The sequence below is a fragment of the Aquila chrysaetos genome, chromosome 11 (genome assembly GCF_900496995.4).
Source record: "Aquila chrysaetos chrysaetos chromosome 11, bAquChr1.4, whole genome shotgun sequence".
Taxonomy (NCBI): domain Eukaryota; kingdom Metazoa; phylum Chordata; class Aves; order Accipitriformes; family Accipitridae; genus Aquila; species Aquila chrysaetos.
Genome location: NC_044014.1, coordinates 3,245,950 through 3,266,440, shown reverse-complemented (window position 1 = coordinate 3,266,440; position 20,491 = coordinate 3,245,950). Strand labels below are relative to the sequence as shown.

The following is a 20,491-nucleotide window of genomic DNA, read 5'->3' as shown; positions in this document are numbered from 1 at the left end:
AGGAGTGTTTTGCTTTGTTTTGTTTTTTCTTCCTGTCCTTACTCGTACGACGGCAGGGGTAGATGCTGCTGGTAGAAGCTTAAGGAATCTGCGTCAAACTTGCTTTTAAGCGCTGTACGGCACACTAGGATATAATGGTAGCTGCGACTCCATCCGCCGTGCGCTGGCCAGCGCAGACTGCTTGGGCACGGCGCTCGCTCCGGTGCCTGGAAAAGCCGTCGGCAGAAACCAGGCGTTATGCTCCTGGGGAGCCGAATTACCTTCATACAGAGCGATCCCCATTCCTGGGTTTGGCGTATTTGCTGTTGGGTCTTAACCTTCGCCATGTGCTTTTGCTGACGCTGGTGGTGATGCGACCAGGAGCATACACTGGTGCGTTTTAACCGGTAGCTAATGGTGAGCTGTGTGCTATGGGCTCATTACATATTCTACAATATAAAGTATTCTTCAGAGCAAGAAACGCCAGGAGATCCTCTGCTTTATCCATGTTGGGTTGTCATAATATCTTTCATAATATTTTGCTTAAGCGAGCAAACTTGTTTGCAGACACATTGCATTTTACACTTAGTAAAGAGGTAACTCATCGTGCAGCGCAAGCTCACATGGCAGCCGATACTCCGAACAGCAGTTACCAAAAAGTTGAAAATTGGGGCACTTTAAAAATGGATTTTTATCTTGTGAGTCCGTAAGCAGTGACAATTTCATTCGTGGCTTCTAGAAATGGTAACAACTGATTTTTATTTCTTTATTTGTTGCTAATATATAGAGAGTACATGCTGTAAGCAAAGCTTACTTCATGCAAAGCTTACTTCATTTTTATATCCTTGCAAACTGTCTGGTAATTGTGAGGGACTTAAACCCTTTTCAACAAAGTAAATTCTATGAAAATGTTCTGAAAGCCAAAATGCAGTGAGAGGTTTGTTCTAATGTTTTTGAGTGTTTTTTTGTCCTAATTATTTATTAACTTATTTATTTGTCTGTGTAGTGTTTTAAGGCCACATAAGGAAAATTTTATTGAAAACTAAATGCACCTTAAACTATTTTATCTGTTCCTAATCACGGTAATAGGGACATTGTAATGAAACATCCCTTAGCTCAGTGTAGTTTTGATTTCTCTTAGATTTTCTCACTATACATAAAGAGCTTAATACTTCCAACTTAGAGATTTCGCTGGAAGAAAATGGACAAGACTATTTAAAATAGGATGTTTTAACCCTGAGGGAGAAAAGCATTGGCAAGTATTGTCTCTCCTGCAGGGAATTCTCTTCTCATTCTGAAATTTTTCAGTGTTATTATTACTTGTGGGGATTATTTGATATTAAAATTTACCTACCTGTATCTGTTAATGGGCCATTTGAACATTTATTATTTTATTATAAAGATAATTTAAGAAAATAAGTACTTTCTGAGCATTCACGTGCCTCTTCAACATTTCCTTCAGAACTGTATTTTACAGGAATTAGAAGTAAGTTTACAGTTTGGATTTGCGTGGTCATTTTTTTTATACAGAATGTATTTCTGAATAATAATGCATCGTTTCCAAAGAAAAATCAGCTGCTTTGGTGTTTTGGTTTGGTTTGTTTTTTTCTTCTAATGTAGCCAATTACCAGTCCTCCAGCATGGGAGCTAGACCTTGCTTCCCTTACGACAGGCTTGCAAATGTCCTGGATCCCATGATTTTGCTTCGGGAATACGAAATTCCCACTTGCCTCAGTGTACCTGGTTTGAAAACAAGGAATGAATCCAGCGCCTCTGCTTTTGGGCAGGAGAGAAATTAATTGTATTAAACTGCTTATAAAGTGCATTAAATGCGCTTCTCTGGTGTGATGTGTAGTAATTATCTTAGTCACTGTGTGACTACTTCATTTCTGAACTTTGCAAGTAAGGAAGGATGTGCAAGGCTTTCAGTATAAACCTTGACACTATTTCAGTGAATAAATAGCTAATAATTGCCCAGGGCAATGGCAAACCCCCTGTGTTGGCCTTGCGGTACTTGCTGTATAAACGTAGGTTTGCAATTACTCCTACAGTTAAAATTGAAATTGATTTTTTAGAGAATTAGATACTTTTTTTCTGTGTATTGCTTGGAGTGATGTGCTGCAGAAGATGACAGTGATCTCCGAATCCAACTAGATGGTATGCTGCAGAAGTTAACAATGATCTCTGAATCCAACTAAAGATTAAAAATCAACTTAAGATTAAAATTTAATAATAATGTTAGCTATTGCTAAATAGTTAATAGACCATATTAAAAACACCTACAGTACAAATATTGCCTATAAATAATTACAAATTTTTATTAGCATTGTAATTAAGAGCATGCTGGCTGCAAATGATACTTCACTAAGTGCAAAGAAAATTATGAAAAGTAAGCAGATGACTGGTAGTGTACTTTTTTCTAATATTAAATAGATTTTTCCTGACCAGCAGGGGCTTGAACACTATTTAGCAGGTGGGGATCTGAAGATAAATGTTGTAGCAGGGATGTCTGTGTGTGTAATGCAACAGAGCCTTAAAGGAACAAGACTTTGTCAAAGAAAGAAAGGGGGTTTGGTACTAAGATAATTCTAAGGTGAGTACGAGTCAGTGTTTTATGCAGGGAAACAGGAAAAAATGTTGATTAACTGGTCAAGGACCCTCACCCATTCTGCTCGGCACCACTTTTGGGACTCAGCATAAGTTGACATGACAACATTTAGCAAGTTTCTGTAATTTTCTTTAACTAAAACTTAGACGTGCTACAGGATCCCATCGTATTTATGTTTCATTTGTATTTGCTTAGCTTCTTTATTTTTCTGTATTTTTTTTTCTCCAGCAACCGTTCCAGGTTTTTAACAAGCTTTCATATTTCCACACTTTCACGTGGAAGCAGAGTGTTTAACCACCAGTCATTAAACTTTCATGTGTCCTTTCTGAGTCTCACCATGCTAATTAAGAAGATACTCTTCTGTAATTATCTCTCTCTTCAGTGACTCATCGTTTTCCCTGGCTTATGGGGACAGTCAGAGCAGCCCCCCCCGAATTAGCGCGCTGCTCCAAGGAGAGAGCCGGGCTCCCTTGGCAGGAGCCGGGATTTCGGAGCCGAAGGAGAGGGCTCGTGTCCAAGCAGCCGTCCCGGCGAGCAGCCAGAGGAGGGGAGAGGGGTCACCAGTAGCTGCAGAGGACATGGCACTCAAATTCATCCTCTTCTCCAGCTGCTGCTGTATCTAAAAATGAATATTAAAATGCGTTTGAAAGTTTAACAGTCGCTCCACATCCATTTTTTTTCATATACGAGGTTGCCATGATAATTTCCTTAGGCATGAAATTCATCTTTTGGCTGTTGTGGCATCTGTATTAACTTAAATTACTCACCAAACGGGTAGATAAACACAGAAACACGGCCAAAGCTGTTAGCCAGTTATAGAAACTACTTCGTTAGGAGGAAGCAGAGGCTGCATGTTCACTGCTGGATTACCTGGAAGGGGCTGGATTTGCAAACGAGGGGTTGATGTGTTTATGCAAAGGAAGGTAAAGATACGTTTATGTGTTTGCAAAGCAATGGACTTTACAGATTATTTAGGTGAGTGAGCGTCTGTAAAAAGATACCATAAGCAAAACAATGTTCCTTTTCAGCTCTCCTGAGCATTTCTGAACCATCTACAGAGCCTTATGTGAAGTGATGGACTGAATTACATCTGCAGCCTAGTCTTAAGCAGCCAATTTAAAAAATTTATAATTCTGACTAGCAATGAAACATCACTTTGATTGATGACATCATTAGCGGAAATAGGACTGAATGTGGGCTATTGAATATTTTCTTGCAGGCATAAGCCCTTTTACAGTGTCTGTTATGCAGAGTGCTTGTTAGATGGTGTTTTGACAATTAACATTTTGAGATTTTTGAGATGATCCCATCTTATTTACATTTCATAGTAGTAAACATTATCTTTGTACAGCCACAGCTTCTATTCTTGTCATAGTTTGTTACAAAGTTCTTTTGATGTCATGGAACAGCAGCTCGGGTGGCCTTTCCATTTCATATTCATGCCGTTTGCATATGCCTAAGAGCTCTCGTCAGGTACCTTTGCATCGTGTAGAAAAAATAATGCTCTCACATGGACAAAATCAATTATGTAGGAGTTTAGATCTAAACTCCATTACATAGGAGAAAAGCAAATTCAAGGAGCGCTTATCTGGTGGAGTTTGGGGGATTAGACTGTAAATAAGAGGGCTCATAACACACACAGATAACCTAGTGTCATTTTGCATTTGATCTCAATTACTTGGACTGATGTAGAAATAAATATTTTAAATTGAAAGTAATGCAGATCTTAAAAGTAAAAATAAAAACTCTGTGTTATGCCTAGAAAGAATAGAAAATTCCCGAGTGTTCTGCCAGGCTGTGCATGGCACAGAATAACCTTGAAAATGGCACCGAAAGGGGAATTTACAATTTTATCAAACCACATAGAGAATCATTTATTTTCTGAGTAATTCTGCTGATTTTTTCCAAAAGTATTCTTCAAGGCGTGGACACTATTACCGTAATCAGTCAACAGGTTTTTAGCAGATGGTCAGAGGAGGAGGATGGACAAGCAGAAAAGTCATTTATGGGAAGGGAACTTCTAATAGCTATGGAAGTGGTTTGGAGTTGCTACTACGCTACTTTCATGTGCCAGAAGGAAAGACTAAACTTTTTGGGGTTACTTTTTACTTTCTCCGTGGTTTGAGAGAGATATGTTTGGTACTGCTATTCTGTTTTTATGGAAGTTATTGGGTTTTGGTTTGTTTTGGTTTTTTAAGCCTCCCAGTACCTGAAAGTACCACTCAAAGAAATTAAAACGGGGTTTAACTGTGATGCTCAATATAATGATTTTTAAGAGGTTTCTTCCTTGAGCAGAGTATCGACTTCCCAAATGCAAATCCTGATAGTGTGGTATTTTTAGCAGTAGCGTTTATTACATTCCAAAGCCTTTAATGCCTGAGCAATTTTTATGTGAAGAATATGTTGCAAAATCTTCAGTGAAGATGGTGATAAAACCATGAAATTGGAAAAAGAAACTTTTCAAGATGTTTTTGTTTTCGTGACAGAATTTTGCATATTCATTAATGAATTTAAATGATAGAATTATATCCACTGCATTATGTGGTGCTCTCTAGCAATATTACATTTTGATAGCAAGTATTATGTTGCCTTATCTTAAATAATTTATTTTGTTGTACTTTTGTTTTTGATAGGGGAGTTTTGTTGCATGCATGACTGCCATTTTAAGGCAAATGGAGGACTATCACTACGCTCATTTAATCAAGACTTTTGGAAAGATGAGGTCAGATGTTGTGGTAAGTTCAACATGTTTCATCTGTCCCTAAGATAGTTTAGCTTGTGTTTGGGTTTTTCCTGTTACTGTTTGTTAAATATGCTTATGAAATGTAAACAAAATGTGTTTGACATTACAGATTTAAAACAAAAATAATTAATAAAGCTCTATGACTTACACATTTTCGGAATTTGCAAAGGACAAAATTAACCTTCCTGACACACACAGGAATACAGCTCATCTCTGCAGCCATTCAATATTTTAAAAAGCAAGCACTGAGACAGTGGATTTAAGGCAATTAAAAGAAAGCATTAGGAAACAGTAGTACCAAGCCATTACTAAAAATCTGTTTTGCTTAAGGACAGAAGGGAAAAAATAAAGCTTTCTTGAGGAAAGGAACTTCCAGTATTAAATCTTCCAGATGTCCCAATTTCATTTGTTTAAATAGGTTTTACTTACAGATCCACCCGCTTTAAATTTATACAAAACATTTTAACCTTAAAGATGCCCTTAGTTGTTAAATAAGCAATAATAATTGAAATTTGTCTTCTCAGAGTCGTTCGGTAGCCTAACTAAGCCAACAACACAATTTAATTAGAGCATAATAGAAGGGAGTTTATAGCTAAGGAGATAACTCTCTAGTGACCTGAAACTATCATTGCCATATGGCAAGTGCATGCTGCAAAGTAGCTACCAAACTTGTTGGCTGAGATCCATCAATTAGCGGATGACCTGAAGCCTGATCAGCTGTATTCCATTACCCACTCTGGTGCCGGGGATTCTGTTAGGTGTTTTAGGCAGCTTTCGCCTGTATTTTAATCTTCAAGGTGGCCTTTGGTTAGGTTCCCTTCTTCCTTCCAAACCCAACGTAACAAACCCCAGGGTCTTTTCTTTGTGTAATTTCTTTATGTTTGGACTTGCCCATTTTCCTTTATGTCTTCAATTTTTGTTCTTCTTATTTCTGTTTATATTCTGCAAGATTTGAGCTCTTTGCCCCGTGCCGGTTTTCAGATAAGGTGCTAGAGCCTCCGGTGCTCAGTCTGTTAGTATCCGATGTGGCATCACTGAAGTACAAAGCTGATGATTCAAGAAAGTGAAGACAAAGTCCAACTGCAAAGAAACGCAGATGGGTATCGCTGTATTGAAAGGGTTGCTTCCCCGTTAGTCTGCTTCGGGATCTCGGAGCACTTACATGGATGGTCACTTGGTTTTCCACTAATAACGAAACGTTCCCGAGCTAAATGCAGCTAGTGGAGTGAAAATAATGGTGTTAGCATACAGAAAAGACATGAGCATTAAGGTTAATCAAGCCAAATATTTCTGTACTTTTAAAGTGATTCAAACCATTTGGCTCTGGAAAAGGCAAACCGATTACAGGGTTTTACATGGAAAAAGGTAAAAGCAGTTTGCTCTTAAAACATGTAATGAAAAAATGCAGAGAGAAAAATACTGGTTAGGAAATCTGTCATTATTCTAATGGCAATAAAAGTTTTTATTTTGAAGTCTCACTTTTTTGGTCTAAATTGTCTGAAGCGTGGTTCTGTAGGTCAGAACTTTCTTGGTGAAAAAAGGGAGTAATTATGTATTTGAAATTTGGCAGGTGGTCTATTTATAATCGCTTGTTTTAATAGTTTCATTTATGTGCATGCAGTGCACTGGGATACATGAAGAATCACTTCTTTCTTTTGTCTTGACTCTGTATATTTGTCCCTTTCTGCGTGTTCTTGGGTTGTGTAGCTGAAATTGTTCTGTACTGTTAAAATTATATTTTCCAACGTCATGTGTACTTTTTGACTACTTGTTTTCCACTATTATGTCACTTGACTATTGTTTGTATTAGCAGACATGCTAATCCAAACTTGGTCAGTTGCTGTAATACTTTCTACATCTTTAATTAAAATGTACCTTTTAAATGTTTTAATATTGTTGTTGATTAAATGATAATGTATGTTAAGGGAAACTAAAGTACATAGTAAGCTGGGAAAACATTAAATGGGTAATATGTTAATGGTAGAAAATGCTACCTTAGACTGACTTTAAAGTGTAAATAATATAAATGAAGGTGTGGAGGTATAATGGCAGAATGTTGTTAATCCCGTGATAAAAGGAAACTACAGTCAGTAAACTAATTTTTCTTTTCTTTTTTTTTTTTTTTAAACCACAAATAAAACTGATCAAGTCATCATTTAGGACAAAAGGTTGAAGATACAACCCAGTTTCTCTGTTTAAGAGAAAAGCTTACCTAATCTTTTTGGTGACAACCAAGGCAGGGTGTTACTGTTCTCATATGTATTTCCTCATAGATGAGATTTCACTATTATTTGAAACCCACATCTTGTTCACTGTTTGATGTTTCACCATCAGAATTGATGCCCCATGAAGCTCTCCCAGGAGCGTTGCCTCCTTTACTCCTTTACTGTTGTCAGTCCTATGGTTCAAGGTGGCCCATGTTCCTCTCGTAGAGCTTTTGTTTTCTTCTGTCTTCAGCGGTGGGATGCTACTGAACTGTACTGTATGTGTATAGTCCATGGTACTGTATGGTTTGGATGTCAAAAAAAAACCCTTTCCCTACTTCTTCTTTTAACTTTTCATGCTTTTTCTGTTTCTTTTTAGTCCAGTAATTTTTTTGAGCCAGTGCTGTTTGACTCACCCGTTAGAGCTTAGATGCAAAAGTGCTTTCATTTAAACCCAATTTCCTTACATATGGAGGTAGTAACTGCATCCCCTATTACAGGGTTCTCAGTTTAATCTTAAAGGCATAAAGAGGCAGTGATTTAGAACAGAAACTAGATTAATTCAGACAGAAATAAATAGGTTTTTCTTGAAAAAAAAATTTACAAGAAAAAGGGAGAACTTAAGTGAAGCTGTGGTTGCTTCTTCACCATTGGAGACCCTTAAATCTTTCTTCAGCATGTGCTCTTGCTCAACCAGAAGTTATAAACCTGGTGTTGGAACTGCTAGAGGAAACTTTATGGCCTGTGTTATGTAGGTGTCAGTTTTAGATTATTGTAACGGTCTTATTTGGCCTCAAAAATCTTAGAAAAGATGAGGTGGAATGCAGTAAAACCAGTCTTGTATCTCTCTGCAGAATATATTGTTTAGGTTCATTAAGGTATTTCTGTTCAAAGACAAATTTCTTACTGTCAAGCCTGCTATCATCCTGAGATGAAACACCATCTGAGAACAGTGATGTTATTTCTGGGACTACCTGATCTCTCTTCTCTTTTTACTTGGTAAAATTTATATTCAGTTGAGACATATGTGGTATTAGTTGACAAAAAAATAAAAATTAATGTTTTGCCACGTGGAGTATCTCAGAAGTATTCCTCCCTAAAGGCATTCAAGACAACGTCCTGGAGTCAGGGAAGTATGTAAAAGGACAAACTCCATAGGGTGTTGTAGATTACAATTTTCTGCACCTCCAGTTTCTTCTCCCCTTTTAATATTTTGCACTGGGGTTTTAATGGAAGTATGTGCGTTGGCGTTCATCCTCTGTTGACAAGCTTTGACTCAGCCGTCGATGTGCGCGGGTGACTGTATGGGTTAAGCAGACTCTTCTTTGCGCGATGGGACGTGAGAGTCGCGGGGGATGCCCCGTGGTGGTGGGTCCCCGCAGAGGCAGCCCCCCCAGCGCCATCCGCCGTGGTAGAGAGTGGCCTTTCCAGAGTCAGCCTCGTGGGCAGCCCGGCAGAGGTCAAGTTGTCCTGAAAAGCTGTCGTTGAGTGTATTTGACTTCTGACTGCTATAGCTCAGGACTCGGCAAAGCTGAAGTTTTCATCAACTTGGCTTAAAGTTTTTTCATATCGAGTTCCTACATGTTTTAGCTAGTTATTCTTCTTAAGCTTGAGAATTTATTGAAGAACCTCTTTGAAATCCAGGTCGTGAAAAATAGCAGCAGTGATACAGGTGTGTCGGGGTGTGATGCTCAGCAGTCCGAGGGAGGTGGAACTGTCTAAGCCTCCTCAGTCACTGTCTACCCAGTTACAGGGCTGAGCTTACTCTGTTTTCTTTCTGTAATTGGATCGGAATTGTGAAGGGGTCCTATCTGTTGTGAATTTTGCTTCCTTGGGATATTAAATAGGATTTGTATTTGTAGTTGGAGAGAGACCAGGAGTTGCAGCCCTTGCTCCTTTAGTACAGGTCTTTATCATTTTTTTTAACGTTCAGAACAATTTGTTCTGCTTCTAGGTATACTGAAAATAAGCAGGCTCTACAGCAACACAGCATGAACTGATAGGTTCCCTCTCTACTCCCACCCCCACCCCCCCAAAAAAAGCTGGGGTTTGCTCATAATATAAGGTTAATTCATGTAAACCATTTGCTTTTCTGTAAGAAAGATAAAATGGAAACGAGAGCAATATTATGAATACATAAAATACAGGTAAGCAACAGAAGCTTTTTATTTGATCAATAATTAGCTTAGTTGTTATAGAGCATTATTTAAAGTACCTGTGTGAAGGTAGGATTATTTAAATGTAAATATCAGTAGATTAAAATGTAGAGCTGAATTAGCAAAGTAGGTCGAATCATACGTGGCACGACCTCCAGGGTCAGTAACGAACGCAGATCATCAACAAAGTATATGAAAATTCATCCACTCTCACATGCAGCTTGATTAGCAAAGTGTGCAGAGGCCCAACAGCTGAAACTGGTGACAAACCAAGTGTAAGGTAAAGTTTGCTACGAGAAATCAGGGAAGTCTACATCTGTATTCATAAAGTATTAAGGGGAAAAAAAAAGCCCAGTGAGCTCAAATCTGCCCTCCTGGATAGGTGATGACCCTTCCCATGGTGCCACTTCCACTAACATTTCAATTACTGAGCTGTGAAGCAGCATCGGTAAGAAAATCACCCGATACCTGCAGCTGTAAAAAAGCACAAGCTCAAATGAAGTACTGTGCAGTGCTTGGGCAGCAAAATAGGCAACGTGATTATTAGAAATTATGTAACTCTTTCACCAAAATACATGAAAAATGAGCAGTAAAGTATGCAGTTTGATCTCTTAAATGAAGACACATTTTACTGAGCTAGTGTGTCTGGATGAATTTTGCCTTATGCAACAGTAACATCTCATTAACCACGAGCAATTCCAAATTTTGTCTCAATCCTGTTAATGTCAAAGCATCTTTATTGATGTTGTGTTGCTGGGAATGATTTTGGTAAAATAACAAAGGACTTATTTTACTAGTACTACTTTTTTTTTTTTTTTGGTTAAAACGTGTCTTTTGTGGCTGCTGATGCTCTGTTGGTCCTCTTTGGCCTGGGTGTCTCCTTGGGTACCAGGAGCTGGGATGCAAAGCATCCCAAAGCAACCCTTGTGCCGTGCACACGGCAGAGCTGAGCAGCCTGGAAATTCACGTTGCTTCGTGATCTCGATGTTGTGTCCTCAGGATCTCCGCAGCTCCCTGCTTCCCACCGACTGAATTTCTGAGCCAGGAAAAGCATCTTAACAGAACAGCGAGTCAAAAGATAAAAAGCGACGAAGAGGCTGGCTCTCACACACCACGAAATACTTACAAGAGCAGTAACTTCGTATTTCTTTCTCACTGAAAAGGTTACATAAAAAACAGCCTTAGTTAAAAGTCCAGTGAATGTAACATTTGGGGTTTTTTTTGTAGGCATTTGACATTTTACAGATAGATGAGATAAATACCATTACTGAGAAGCTGTAGCAAAGGAAAAATATGCTAACCTTGGAATAAAAGTTCATTTTTATCTCTGCGTGAAGTGGATCAAGGACTTTCTGCATTAAGTTCTTTTTTCCCCCCTTTATCTTCCTCCAAGCATTTGATATTACTCAGATTGTTAGATAAGAGATTATAGATTCCCTAATTGTAGAAGATGATTTACATTGTAAAGTACACGAGGTTTCTGTTCCAAAGAGATGTTTGTTTATATCTGTGTAGAAATAAATTGGTTTATGCTACTAAATTAACTTTGTTCTGGGTCAGGTTTTCACTGGCAGAAGCAATTACTGCTGCTCCCTTTAGAGAGAGGGTCTCTCCTAGTTTTGGGATGACCAAACCTTTCTGTTGTATACCCCAGGTCGGGGTAGTGTGCACCACCACCCTTAACCTGAATCGCAGTTTTGAGCTAGAGCATATATTTTTTTAATAAACAGATAATCTTGATTTCAGGCAAGAGAAAATTTCAGGAGGGTATTGACAAGGGGAAGGAAAACTTATCAACTGACTTCAGGGAGTATTTTTAGTGTAATTGCAAGATGAAAATGAATATCTTAGGTTTTTTTCTCTTTCCATGTACCAGTATGCTTTTAACAACTTCCCAACATACGCCAGGCATGTGTTGCGATGCGTATGCTGCAACACATGCTGCACAAGAAGGGACTGTGAGACTTTGTCTATGGTGTAGAAAAGAAATTATTTTTTTCAGCAGAAACTGCCTTTGGATTACTGGCAAACCAGTGTTTGTTCCTGAGTAATACCGTGGGTAGTTTACAATGTAGGATTACTATTGTTGTCATTTCTGAAAAGTTTAAATAGAATCATTGTAGGATTTATGTACATCATATATAAATATGCCTCAGTAGAATTTATGTATGTTGTGTATGAATAATGGCTTTTTTATGAAGCGGAACAGTAAGACACCTTTTGAATTTAGTCATTAATAACTGACACTATCACTTGTGGTTTTTTGATCTAGAAGAGTGATCTTTTCCAAATATTTTCTCTTCTTTTAGGATTTTCTGATGGAAACATTCATCATGTTCAAGAATCTCATTGGGAAGAATGTCTATCCCTTCGACTGGGTTATAATGAACATGATGCAGAATAAGTAAGTATAAAGGAAAAAGCACTGTAGCTTTCTGAGATGGCTGTTTCATGTTTGATCTGAAACAACAGTGTTGCTTGGAAACAGTAAAACACAATGCAGCAGCTAGGGTGGTGCTTTTTTTTTTTTTTTTTCTTCTGTGATGCAAATAATTATTTAAAAATTGGCTTTGGAGATTGCAGGGCAGTGTTTTAGTGGCCTGTTTTGGGGCTCTTGGAGTCCTCCGCAAATTAAGGGTGGCATCATTCTGAGAACCAAAATTTTGGAACAAACTGTAGATGCAGTAGGGATCTATACATGTCTTATAATAATTAAATTTATTCCTTTGGGGATAAATTATATGTTTTGCATATGACCTCAAAAACTAGTGGTTATCCTACGCTGATGTAGAGTTGTATGTTCTGGAGTATTTTCAGTGGCATTAACAAGAAAGAATTGAAAGGGCATTTTAAACCCAGATTCCATCAGCCCGGTAATGAAGAGACAGGCTGCAAATGTTTCTAGTCCTCATTTTTTTTTGCTCAATAATTGCAGCTTTATCATTCTTTAGCATTCCTTTGTGCAGTATTTTATGATTGTGACATTTATTAAGTGTGTCAAATGCTTTTATGTGTACCGTGATGAAAGTATAAGGAAGAAGTATTATATTTAGTAGTTGCCTGGAGAAATCTCTTCTGTGCTTACTGGTAGCTACCATGGCTATAGTTGTCAGTATTTACTTGTATAAAATCCCAAACCACAGTTCCTACTCTCTTATAAAAAAGCACCATAACTTTAATCTTGGCTTCTGAAGTCTCCTTAATGGCCTAATAAAATCCATTCTTAATAAATATGAGTTAGGAGATTGAGCCATCTTTTGAGCTATACCCATTGGTTATGGATACACACCTCTGCATGGCTGCAGCTTGCAAAGCACCTGCTGTTTTAAATGAAGAGCCCTTTGAGATTAGCTGATGAGGAAGATCTAAAGCCCCTTGGGTTTCCTTTTTTTTTTTTTTTTTTAATTTCAAAAGTGGTTTTGGTTCAAGAACTCCAACTGTCTCAAGAGTTGTGTTGCAGGTGCTTTGGAAACCCTCACAGCGTATGTTACCTGGCATCCTTCTGAACAGGAGAACATCCCTCTGCTTTGTGGAATTTTTCAAGAGATTGAAATATGATTGGGAAGGTCTGTGTTTGGACACTAATCAGTCACAGGGCAATTACAGTGGTGTGAACAGTATTGTGATGACTCTTCCCCCAAATGTAAAGAAAATGAGTATTCCGTATGTCATCTTCACGATACTGCCAGATGACCTCTCGGTGTTCATTTAGGTGGGGATTTGACCTCGTGGTTTTTTTTTTTTTTTTTAAAAACTGCAGAATTATGGTCATAGAAATGAAAGAGCAAAAGTATAGAAAGAGCCTTTCCCTCCCCACTGTTTTTTCTTTAAAGCACAGAAGTATTCTTACCAGGCAGTTCCTCACTCTGAAATTTGAAGTAATACAGTGTGATGCAGAGATCCGCAGTTAGCGTAGGGGTTTTGATTTTCTGATCCGTACAAATAGTCTTGTCTTTTTCCCATGCTGAGCATTAAGTCCTGAAGAAGCAGAAACGGGATGTGTTGTTAAGATCTTTGATTCTTACTGAATAACCTCAGTACCCATAGAATATTTGAGTAGTAATTAAAGTTGAAAACAAAAACGGTTTTCAAGTCTTTCTGGTGTTGATGAATATCTCCAGAAGTGCTAAAGGGGGTTGTTCATCTCTAATTTACAAGTTCATTTTCATTACACCAGCTTGTTTGTAAATGCTTCTGAATTGATTTGAGTGCTTTTCATTTTTCCTGTTGAAGTTAATGTGGTTTCCAAAACCAGAAAGCTGCATTGTAAAATACCTTTTTGTCCATCTGGTCCATTTATTTTCGCCCCTATAAACTTTTATTGAAGAAAACTAGGACAAATTTAAGAACAAATTCTGTCTTTTAAAGCTACCACGTCCTCTCAATAGAAATAACTTGGAGCATGCCATTTTGTGTCACTCTTGCAAAGTACTTCTTTCTGCAGATTGAGTATTTCTGTGTTATGAGCCAAATTAAGTGAGCTCATTCTTAAATATATCCAGAATGTTTGTGAGTTCATTTGTTTCCCTGCATGAAATATATCTGGTGGTGTGAAACAAAGGGAAAAAAAATTACCCAGCTGGAAGTTAGACCTCTAAGCCCGCTCTGCGAGCAGCAGAGAGACCAGTCCCTTCGGAGGTATCTCTTCACCTGCACGGCAGAGACAGCCCGGGCAGCTCCTCTCCATGCGATGGTTTGCTTCCACATAGTTAACAGTGGATTAAAATGTTCTGGCTGAGACAGAGTTGTAGCTACGGGGGAGGAGGGGAAATGGAGAAACGCGTGTGAACGACTGTATTACAGGGAATATGTGCAAATACCTGTTTAGTTAAAATTTAGTACTACACTTTGAACTTTACTAGTAGGATTCTTATATACATAAATATATCCATGCCCATTAATAGTCAGAGAAATTACTGTTGTTTTGTATAGTTTGCACACATGTTTCTGTTACAGTGCGTCAAAACTTCAGGGTACTATCTCTTTCCTATGCCCGCAGTATGCTGTGCTGTGTGCAGGATTACCTCCCATGCTCAGCATGCCTTTGTTTCAGTAACACAGATAGTCACGCTGTGTTACCACCTATTGTGCCGAAATGAACACAAAAAAATCTTCATATCTAATGAGATAATTGTTACTTTTTTGTTCTTAGGTGTGCCACTTAATACTCTATTTACTGACTTCTCTAATTTAATTAAAAATATTATCTATTGCTTTAGCAAAGCAATTTGTTCATTAAGAGTCCAAGGCTTTGAACGTCACCGGTTTCATGTAATCCTTTGGTTTGCCACCAATATGTTGAAGGTGGCATTGGTTTGCTGAGTGCTGATCAGACGTGGCAGGACACGGTGGTCGCAGCGTAGGTCCGTCAGGTGCTGTGCAGCGTAAGTTGTCAGAGGGGGTAAAAGAAAAGAATATTCAAACTGATGCTATGGCTTTTCCTTCCACTGTCAAATTTCAGTCCAAATTAACTGCTGTTTTACAGTAAACAATATCCAAGCAACAGAGATGGAAAGAAACATTGATGACAGGGTGACAGAGATGAATAGTAGACCATAGTGTGTACGTTTGAAACAGCTACTTCTAGAAGAGCAAGAGGCTGTGCTTAAACCAGAAAGCAGAATGCCTAAAAGGCCAATACCTGCCAGCACAGTGCTTTTAGGGGTGGTTGATTGAAAGGAATATTCAAATAGTATTTAATAATTAAGTCTTTATCCATATATTGTCTCAAAATGGCCATTGCTTTGGGGTAAATGTAAAGAAGAGAGAAGACAGAGGGGCAGAAAGAGAAGAAATGGCCTTCGGACACATAAAATTTTGCAGCAGAGCAGATGGGAATAGCCCTTGCATAGCCACGTTGGATTGCATAGGAATATTGCTCATAAACTGTAGCAAGAAACGTTCAAGTTGGAGGCTGGGGGAAATACTGTGGCAGTGAGCACTGCGGTGGATTGCTCGGGGCATCGTGAAGTCTCCAGCAGCAGAGGTATTTAAAAACAGTTTGACAGGCATCTTGCCTGCGCGGTGTTTCCGTGGGCATCGGTCACTCGGTGCTCTTTCTCCGTGTTGGACTGCGTTAGGATTACGTCTCGTTTAAATTTATGTCGCTTTTCGTCTGTTGGGTTTTCTTTTTTTAACGGGAATTTTTAAGCCTGGTAAACTCCTGGCAAGTGGTTACTAAATGTATTCATGATCACAGTGCCTAAAAATAAGGATGAGCTAAGACAACTTTAAAAGAAAACGCTACTTGTAGTTTCAAATATTGCTGTTAGAAATTGCTAATAATTCTGTTTAAGATACTTGGGCACCTTTAAGTTATATTTGTTGTAAGGTTTATATGTATTCACGTTTTCAGGAAGAGTTACTCCTATTAAGGTAAAGGCATAATATCACTGGATTAAAAGGAAGTGTTTTTATCAGCTGTGTTGAAAACTGCTGCGACAGCCGCTTTGTAGCAATTCACCAGATGCTTGATAATGAAATTTAGGCCTGATCTTCAACTATCACGGTATTTGTCACGCAGGTCTCTGTGATAAACTCCGATAGCTCTATTTAGTAGTTGCAAGGAGTCAGGAGGTTTTTCCTGTTTCAGGACAGGGATGGGGAGCACTTCGGAGGCAGATTCTTCATTCCAGGCATCTCCTGCAGGAAAATGCACTCGGAGTTTTAACTGTAAAAGTAGTTTAAAAAAAAAAGGCAGGGATTTTGTATTGTTTACATTTTCCCCTTCTAAATCATGTTTAGAAATGATTCAGAAATGTTTTAGAAATTGTTTTTAACTTTTGTCATAAGCTGACAGGCTAAACTTAGGTTCCTCTTAAACACATAACTCAGAACATGAAAACAGTTCCTCTCTGTGTTTTTGTAAATGAAAATAATTTAGTCTTTGGTCTTACTTTTGGCATTTGAGACAATCAGTTCCTTTGGTACACCTTATGTTATATTAATTTATAGCTACTACTTTCATCTGCAACTGTTCCAGTGGAAGCTGAGCTGCCTATGAAAAATGAATTTGATGTTTTCTGTTCTATTTTTTGTGTCTAATGTCCACATTTACATAAAATACCTGGTTATATTGCCTTTTGAAGTCAGAGAAAAAGGGATGCTATGCTTCTCAGTGAGAATGCGGTTTCTTGTGCCTACGTATTTTTTTCCAGAGGAAATATATCTTGCCTTGCGGAGGGAATCTGGCGGGTGTTACCTGCTCCCCACTAGTGCTGCATTGGCTTTGCAGGTGGGTGGAGGTGTGTTTCCTCCCGAAAACCCAGTCCAGAAGCTTAATGAATTTTCTGTGTGAAAAAACAAAAAAAATCTTGCAAAGAGGAGGAAGAAGGCTCAGGGAGGTACGTCTGGTAAACACGTATCTTTTTAGTGTTGCCAGAGTGGCTTGTACATGTTTATTTTTGGAGCTTCCAGGGAAATGTAGGCTGTTCTGCTCCATGGTTGTCATAGCAGTACCTGTCAGATCTATACGGCGCTTTCAGAATTAACTTCAGCTGTGTATGTGACTATCCATCAATAGTGTGCAAACACTGAAGTGGTTATGAACTGAAGCAAGTTTTGCGTAACTGTGAACCTTAGAATGTAGTACAGGCTTTAGTTGCCTAAGAGTTATTCTTACTGACAAGTAACCCAAAGCCAAAATAAAATTGTTTTTCAGATTATTGAAATTTTGCTTAATTGCAGTATTCTGCTAGGCTTTATATAGGCACATAGAAATAAAAACACTGATTTTTTAAATAAATGTATGAAAATAGGCTCTTTGCACTTACATAATTGACCAGTCAAGTTGCATCTGTCAAATTAAATGCAAGTGCAAAAGCTCTTATTTAAAATCCATCCCAAGCTACTGACGGATGGAGGTGTGGTTTTCACAACAGGGGAGAACAGTCCGGAAGGATGACAAAGGTTCTGGATAGAAAACCGCAGAAAATGCAGGGACACAACACAGTTCTACAGACTGTCAAGTGATATCAGACATATGGGATGCGGGGAGGAAGCACAAAAGAACTTTGAAATCATTGCTTCATTTTCCAAAACCCCTGCATAGGTACATGCATTAATACCATGTTCAAAGAGATTATTAGTAGATGTGACTTGAAAGCTTGCACTTATAACTGGGGCATTGATCATTAAAATATTTACTCAATATGTGTTGATATGGAATATGGTAACTGGTTTACATTTTCAAATAGAATATTGTGATGAAGAAAGTGTTTGAAATGCAATTATATTTTAGGAGGAGAAGCGACGCGTTGTTTCAATGAGAGTCTGAACAGTAGGAAAAGCTTAGATTAGGAGGAATCGGTGCTACTTTTCCTGACTATTAATACATTTCCTATACGACTCTGTGCTTTCTTATTTAGAAAGTCTTAGGAGTCCAGACATGCAGCTTGAACAAGATAATTTTATTTAGGGATGGAATGAAATAAGACTTCAAATGGGAGCAATTTTGTTTTTCTTTAGTGACAAATATTTCTCTGTATAGAAAAACCTCCCACTATTTACCATGTATAGATTGAGGATAAAAATTCTCAAAGCATGTAACTTTCTTAGGAGCCAGTTTTCAAAATTAACTCATGTGCTCAAAAGTTTGGTCTTCATCTGTAAATAAAAGAGATGAATGCGTGTTGATAAATTATGTAAAGGTACAGTTTCTGTACATGCAGGGAATTTTTTTGCTGTCCATAAAACCTAGTTGCATAATGTACTGACCTTTTCAGTAAAGACCTTGCAGGATTTTTGGTTTAGTATTGTACCTGTCAAATTAACTGGACCTGGGAGTAAAATGAATGTACTTGACTATGTTTAAAATAACACAGGGTTTTTTTTTTCTTACTCAAAAGGCTGAGATTCCTTGAAGGAATATGCTTCAGCGGGTGCTCTTTTCCCTTGACGGTTTCCGTAGTGGGAGGAAAGGAAGCATCCCCCGTAGCAGGTTATTTTATCCCAGCCGTTAGGAGTTAGAAATGTTGTGCCTGCCATAGGTGGTATATTGATAACGGTACTGTCAAGAGAACTGATGAACAGTTGGGGTTTTGGCAGTCCACTGGATTTAATGGATCTGTTTTTCTCCTTTATTTCTGTTATCTGTGATCAGTTATGCTAGAGAAGTTGAGTAGCAGCCTTTGCGCCAGTGGAGCTGCCAACGTTGGGGATGTACGGGTGAGATGTCGCAGCCCCTCCCAGCCCCCCCAAAACATCTGCTGCTTCTCCGAGTACTCCCTCCGTTTATTTGTATCATGATTAATCTCTCCTGGGGTCTAGAGGTGGAATAATGATTTCCAGCACTAAAATAGTTACCATTTTAATCATTATTATACAGTCTAAATTATGGGTTTCATATGTTTGAAGGCGTGTGGTTTTTGGTGAAGGTATCCTGCAGCAAGGAAGGTGGGCTTGGGCTGGGTGACTGTGTCGAGCATCCGCTGTGACTCTGCTTGCTCTGTCTTTTATTGTTATGCTTCCCTTGACAAACCTATTTTTCTGTCCCTAAAGCGTGGATGGGATTTGCTCTCCTCCTGGGAATGTAGATCTCTGTACCGTGCCATCTCATCAGGTGAAGGCTGTTGCAGGTGTATTTCATCCTAAAGCACGAGGGAGATGGTGCGTGTAATTTTGCTGGGGAAAGAATGATCCTTATTCAGTACTCGCTTCGAAAATATCACTGTGGAGCTTTAGACTAATACGCACATCTCCATTGTTCAGCGGTCGTTAACGTCGTCTCAGAGTATTTCTGATATATTCCATGACACTTCAAACTTTTATTTGCCGCAAGAAAATTATGGTGACTTTAAAGAAAAGAGTTGCGTGTTGGGGAGCATCTCTTCCTGAACTAGAAAGAAACACATAGGGATAAAATGATTCCAGCTGTGGGTGTTCTTGAGTTCAAGTTTTATATATGAAGGAGATAAAAGGTGAATTAAGGTTTTAGAGACTTTTCTCTTGTTTTCCTCTGTTACAAGGCCTTGCTATTTTTGGCTCTTTGCAAAGTTTTAAGTAGCAAGTAAGTCTTAAGGTTTGGACCTAGCAATATTCCTGTTTGTTAACTGGTTGTCCTCCTTTGAGTGGTAGCAGATTTAATCCCTACAAGACTTTTTGAATGCTACGTGTATCTAATGAAGTTTGAGAACTGTAAAGAGATGTGCGAATTTAGAATAATACTTCATGCAGCGGACTTCCCGTGTTACTGCTGTGGTTTTTACATACAGGGTATTTCATGGGGCTTCACTGGTAGAGATAGCTACTAAACAAAGAGTTTGCCCTGCTGGTCATCTTCCTTGATATATTTTACCAACTCTTAAATATTTGTTCTGCAAACAGGTAATGAGCAATTGAGAGGCACCTCACAGACTGTTGGTTTTTACAAGCGGCTCAGAAATGTGATGCTTTAAAAGAAAAATAGGGCATACAAGCTCCATGCAACTGAGTGAAAGTAGCAGCTTGGCTCAACGGTTACAATAAGCAAAAGCAAGATAACATTGCAAATAGCTTTTTCTTCCTCAGTTTCTGGAATCATCATCCACAGTATGCTGTGGATGTCTGGTTTTGTTTGTTTCTAACAAGATACTAATAAAGCCAACTCATTATTTTGGATACTAGCACTTTTTTTTCCCAACTTGCATATATACAGTGTGGAGAACTCCTGGGTTTAGTATATTGTTTTGAAAGCAAGCTACGGGAGGTTATTAGGCTATGTGTCATGATAATTCTTTGCTAAGAGTCTAACTGAGATCTGAAGAACCATTGCCAAATTAATTTCAAATGGAAAAGAATTATTTGGATATTATTTTCCCTCGTA

General features: G+C 38.4%; 1 protein-coding gene across 2 annotated transcripts in view; it reads left to right on the top strand.

The window, feature by feature from the left end:
* DOCK1 (dedicator of cytokinesis 1) overlaps positions 1–20,491 on the top strand; it is a 320,074-nt gene that overhangs the window by 180,111 nt on the left and 119,472 nt on the right. For both annotated transcript variants that reach the window (XM_030029725.2, XM_030029723.2), the window contains exons 28-29: positions 5,221–5,322; positions 12,000–12,094. In XM_030029725.2, the coding sequence (XP_029885585.1) occupies positions 5,221–5,322; positions 12,000–12,094 (197 nt within the window). The remainder of the gene's footprint in view (positions 1–5,220; positions 5,323–11,999; positions 12,095–20,491) is intronic.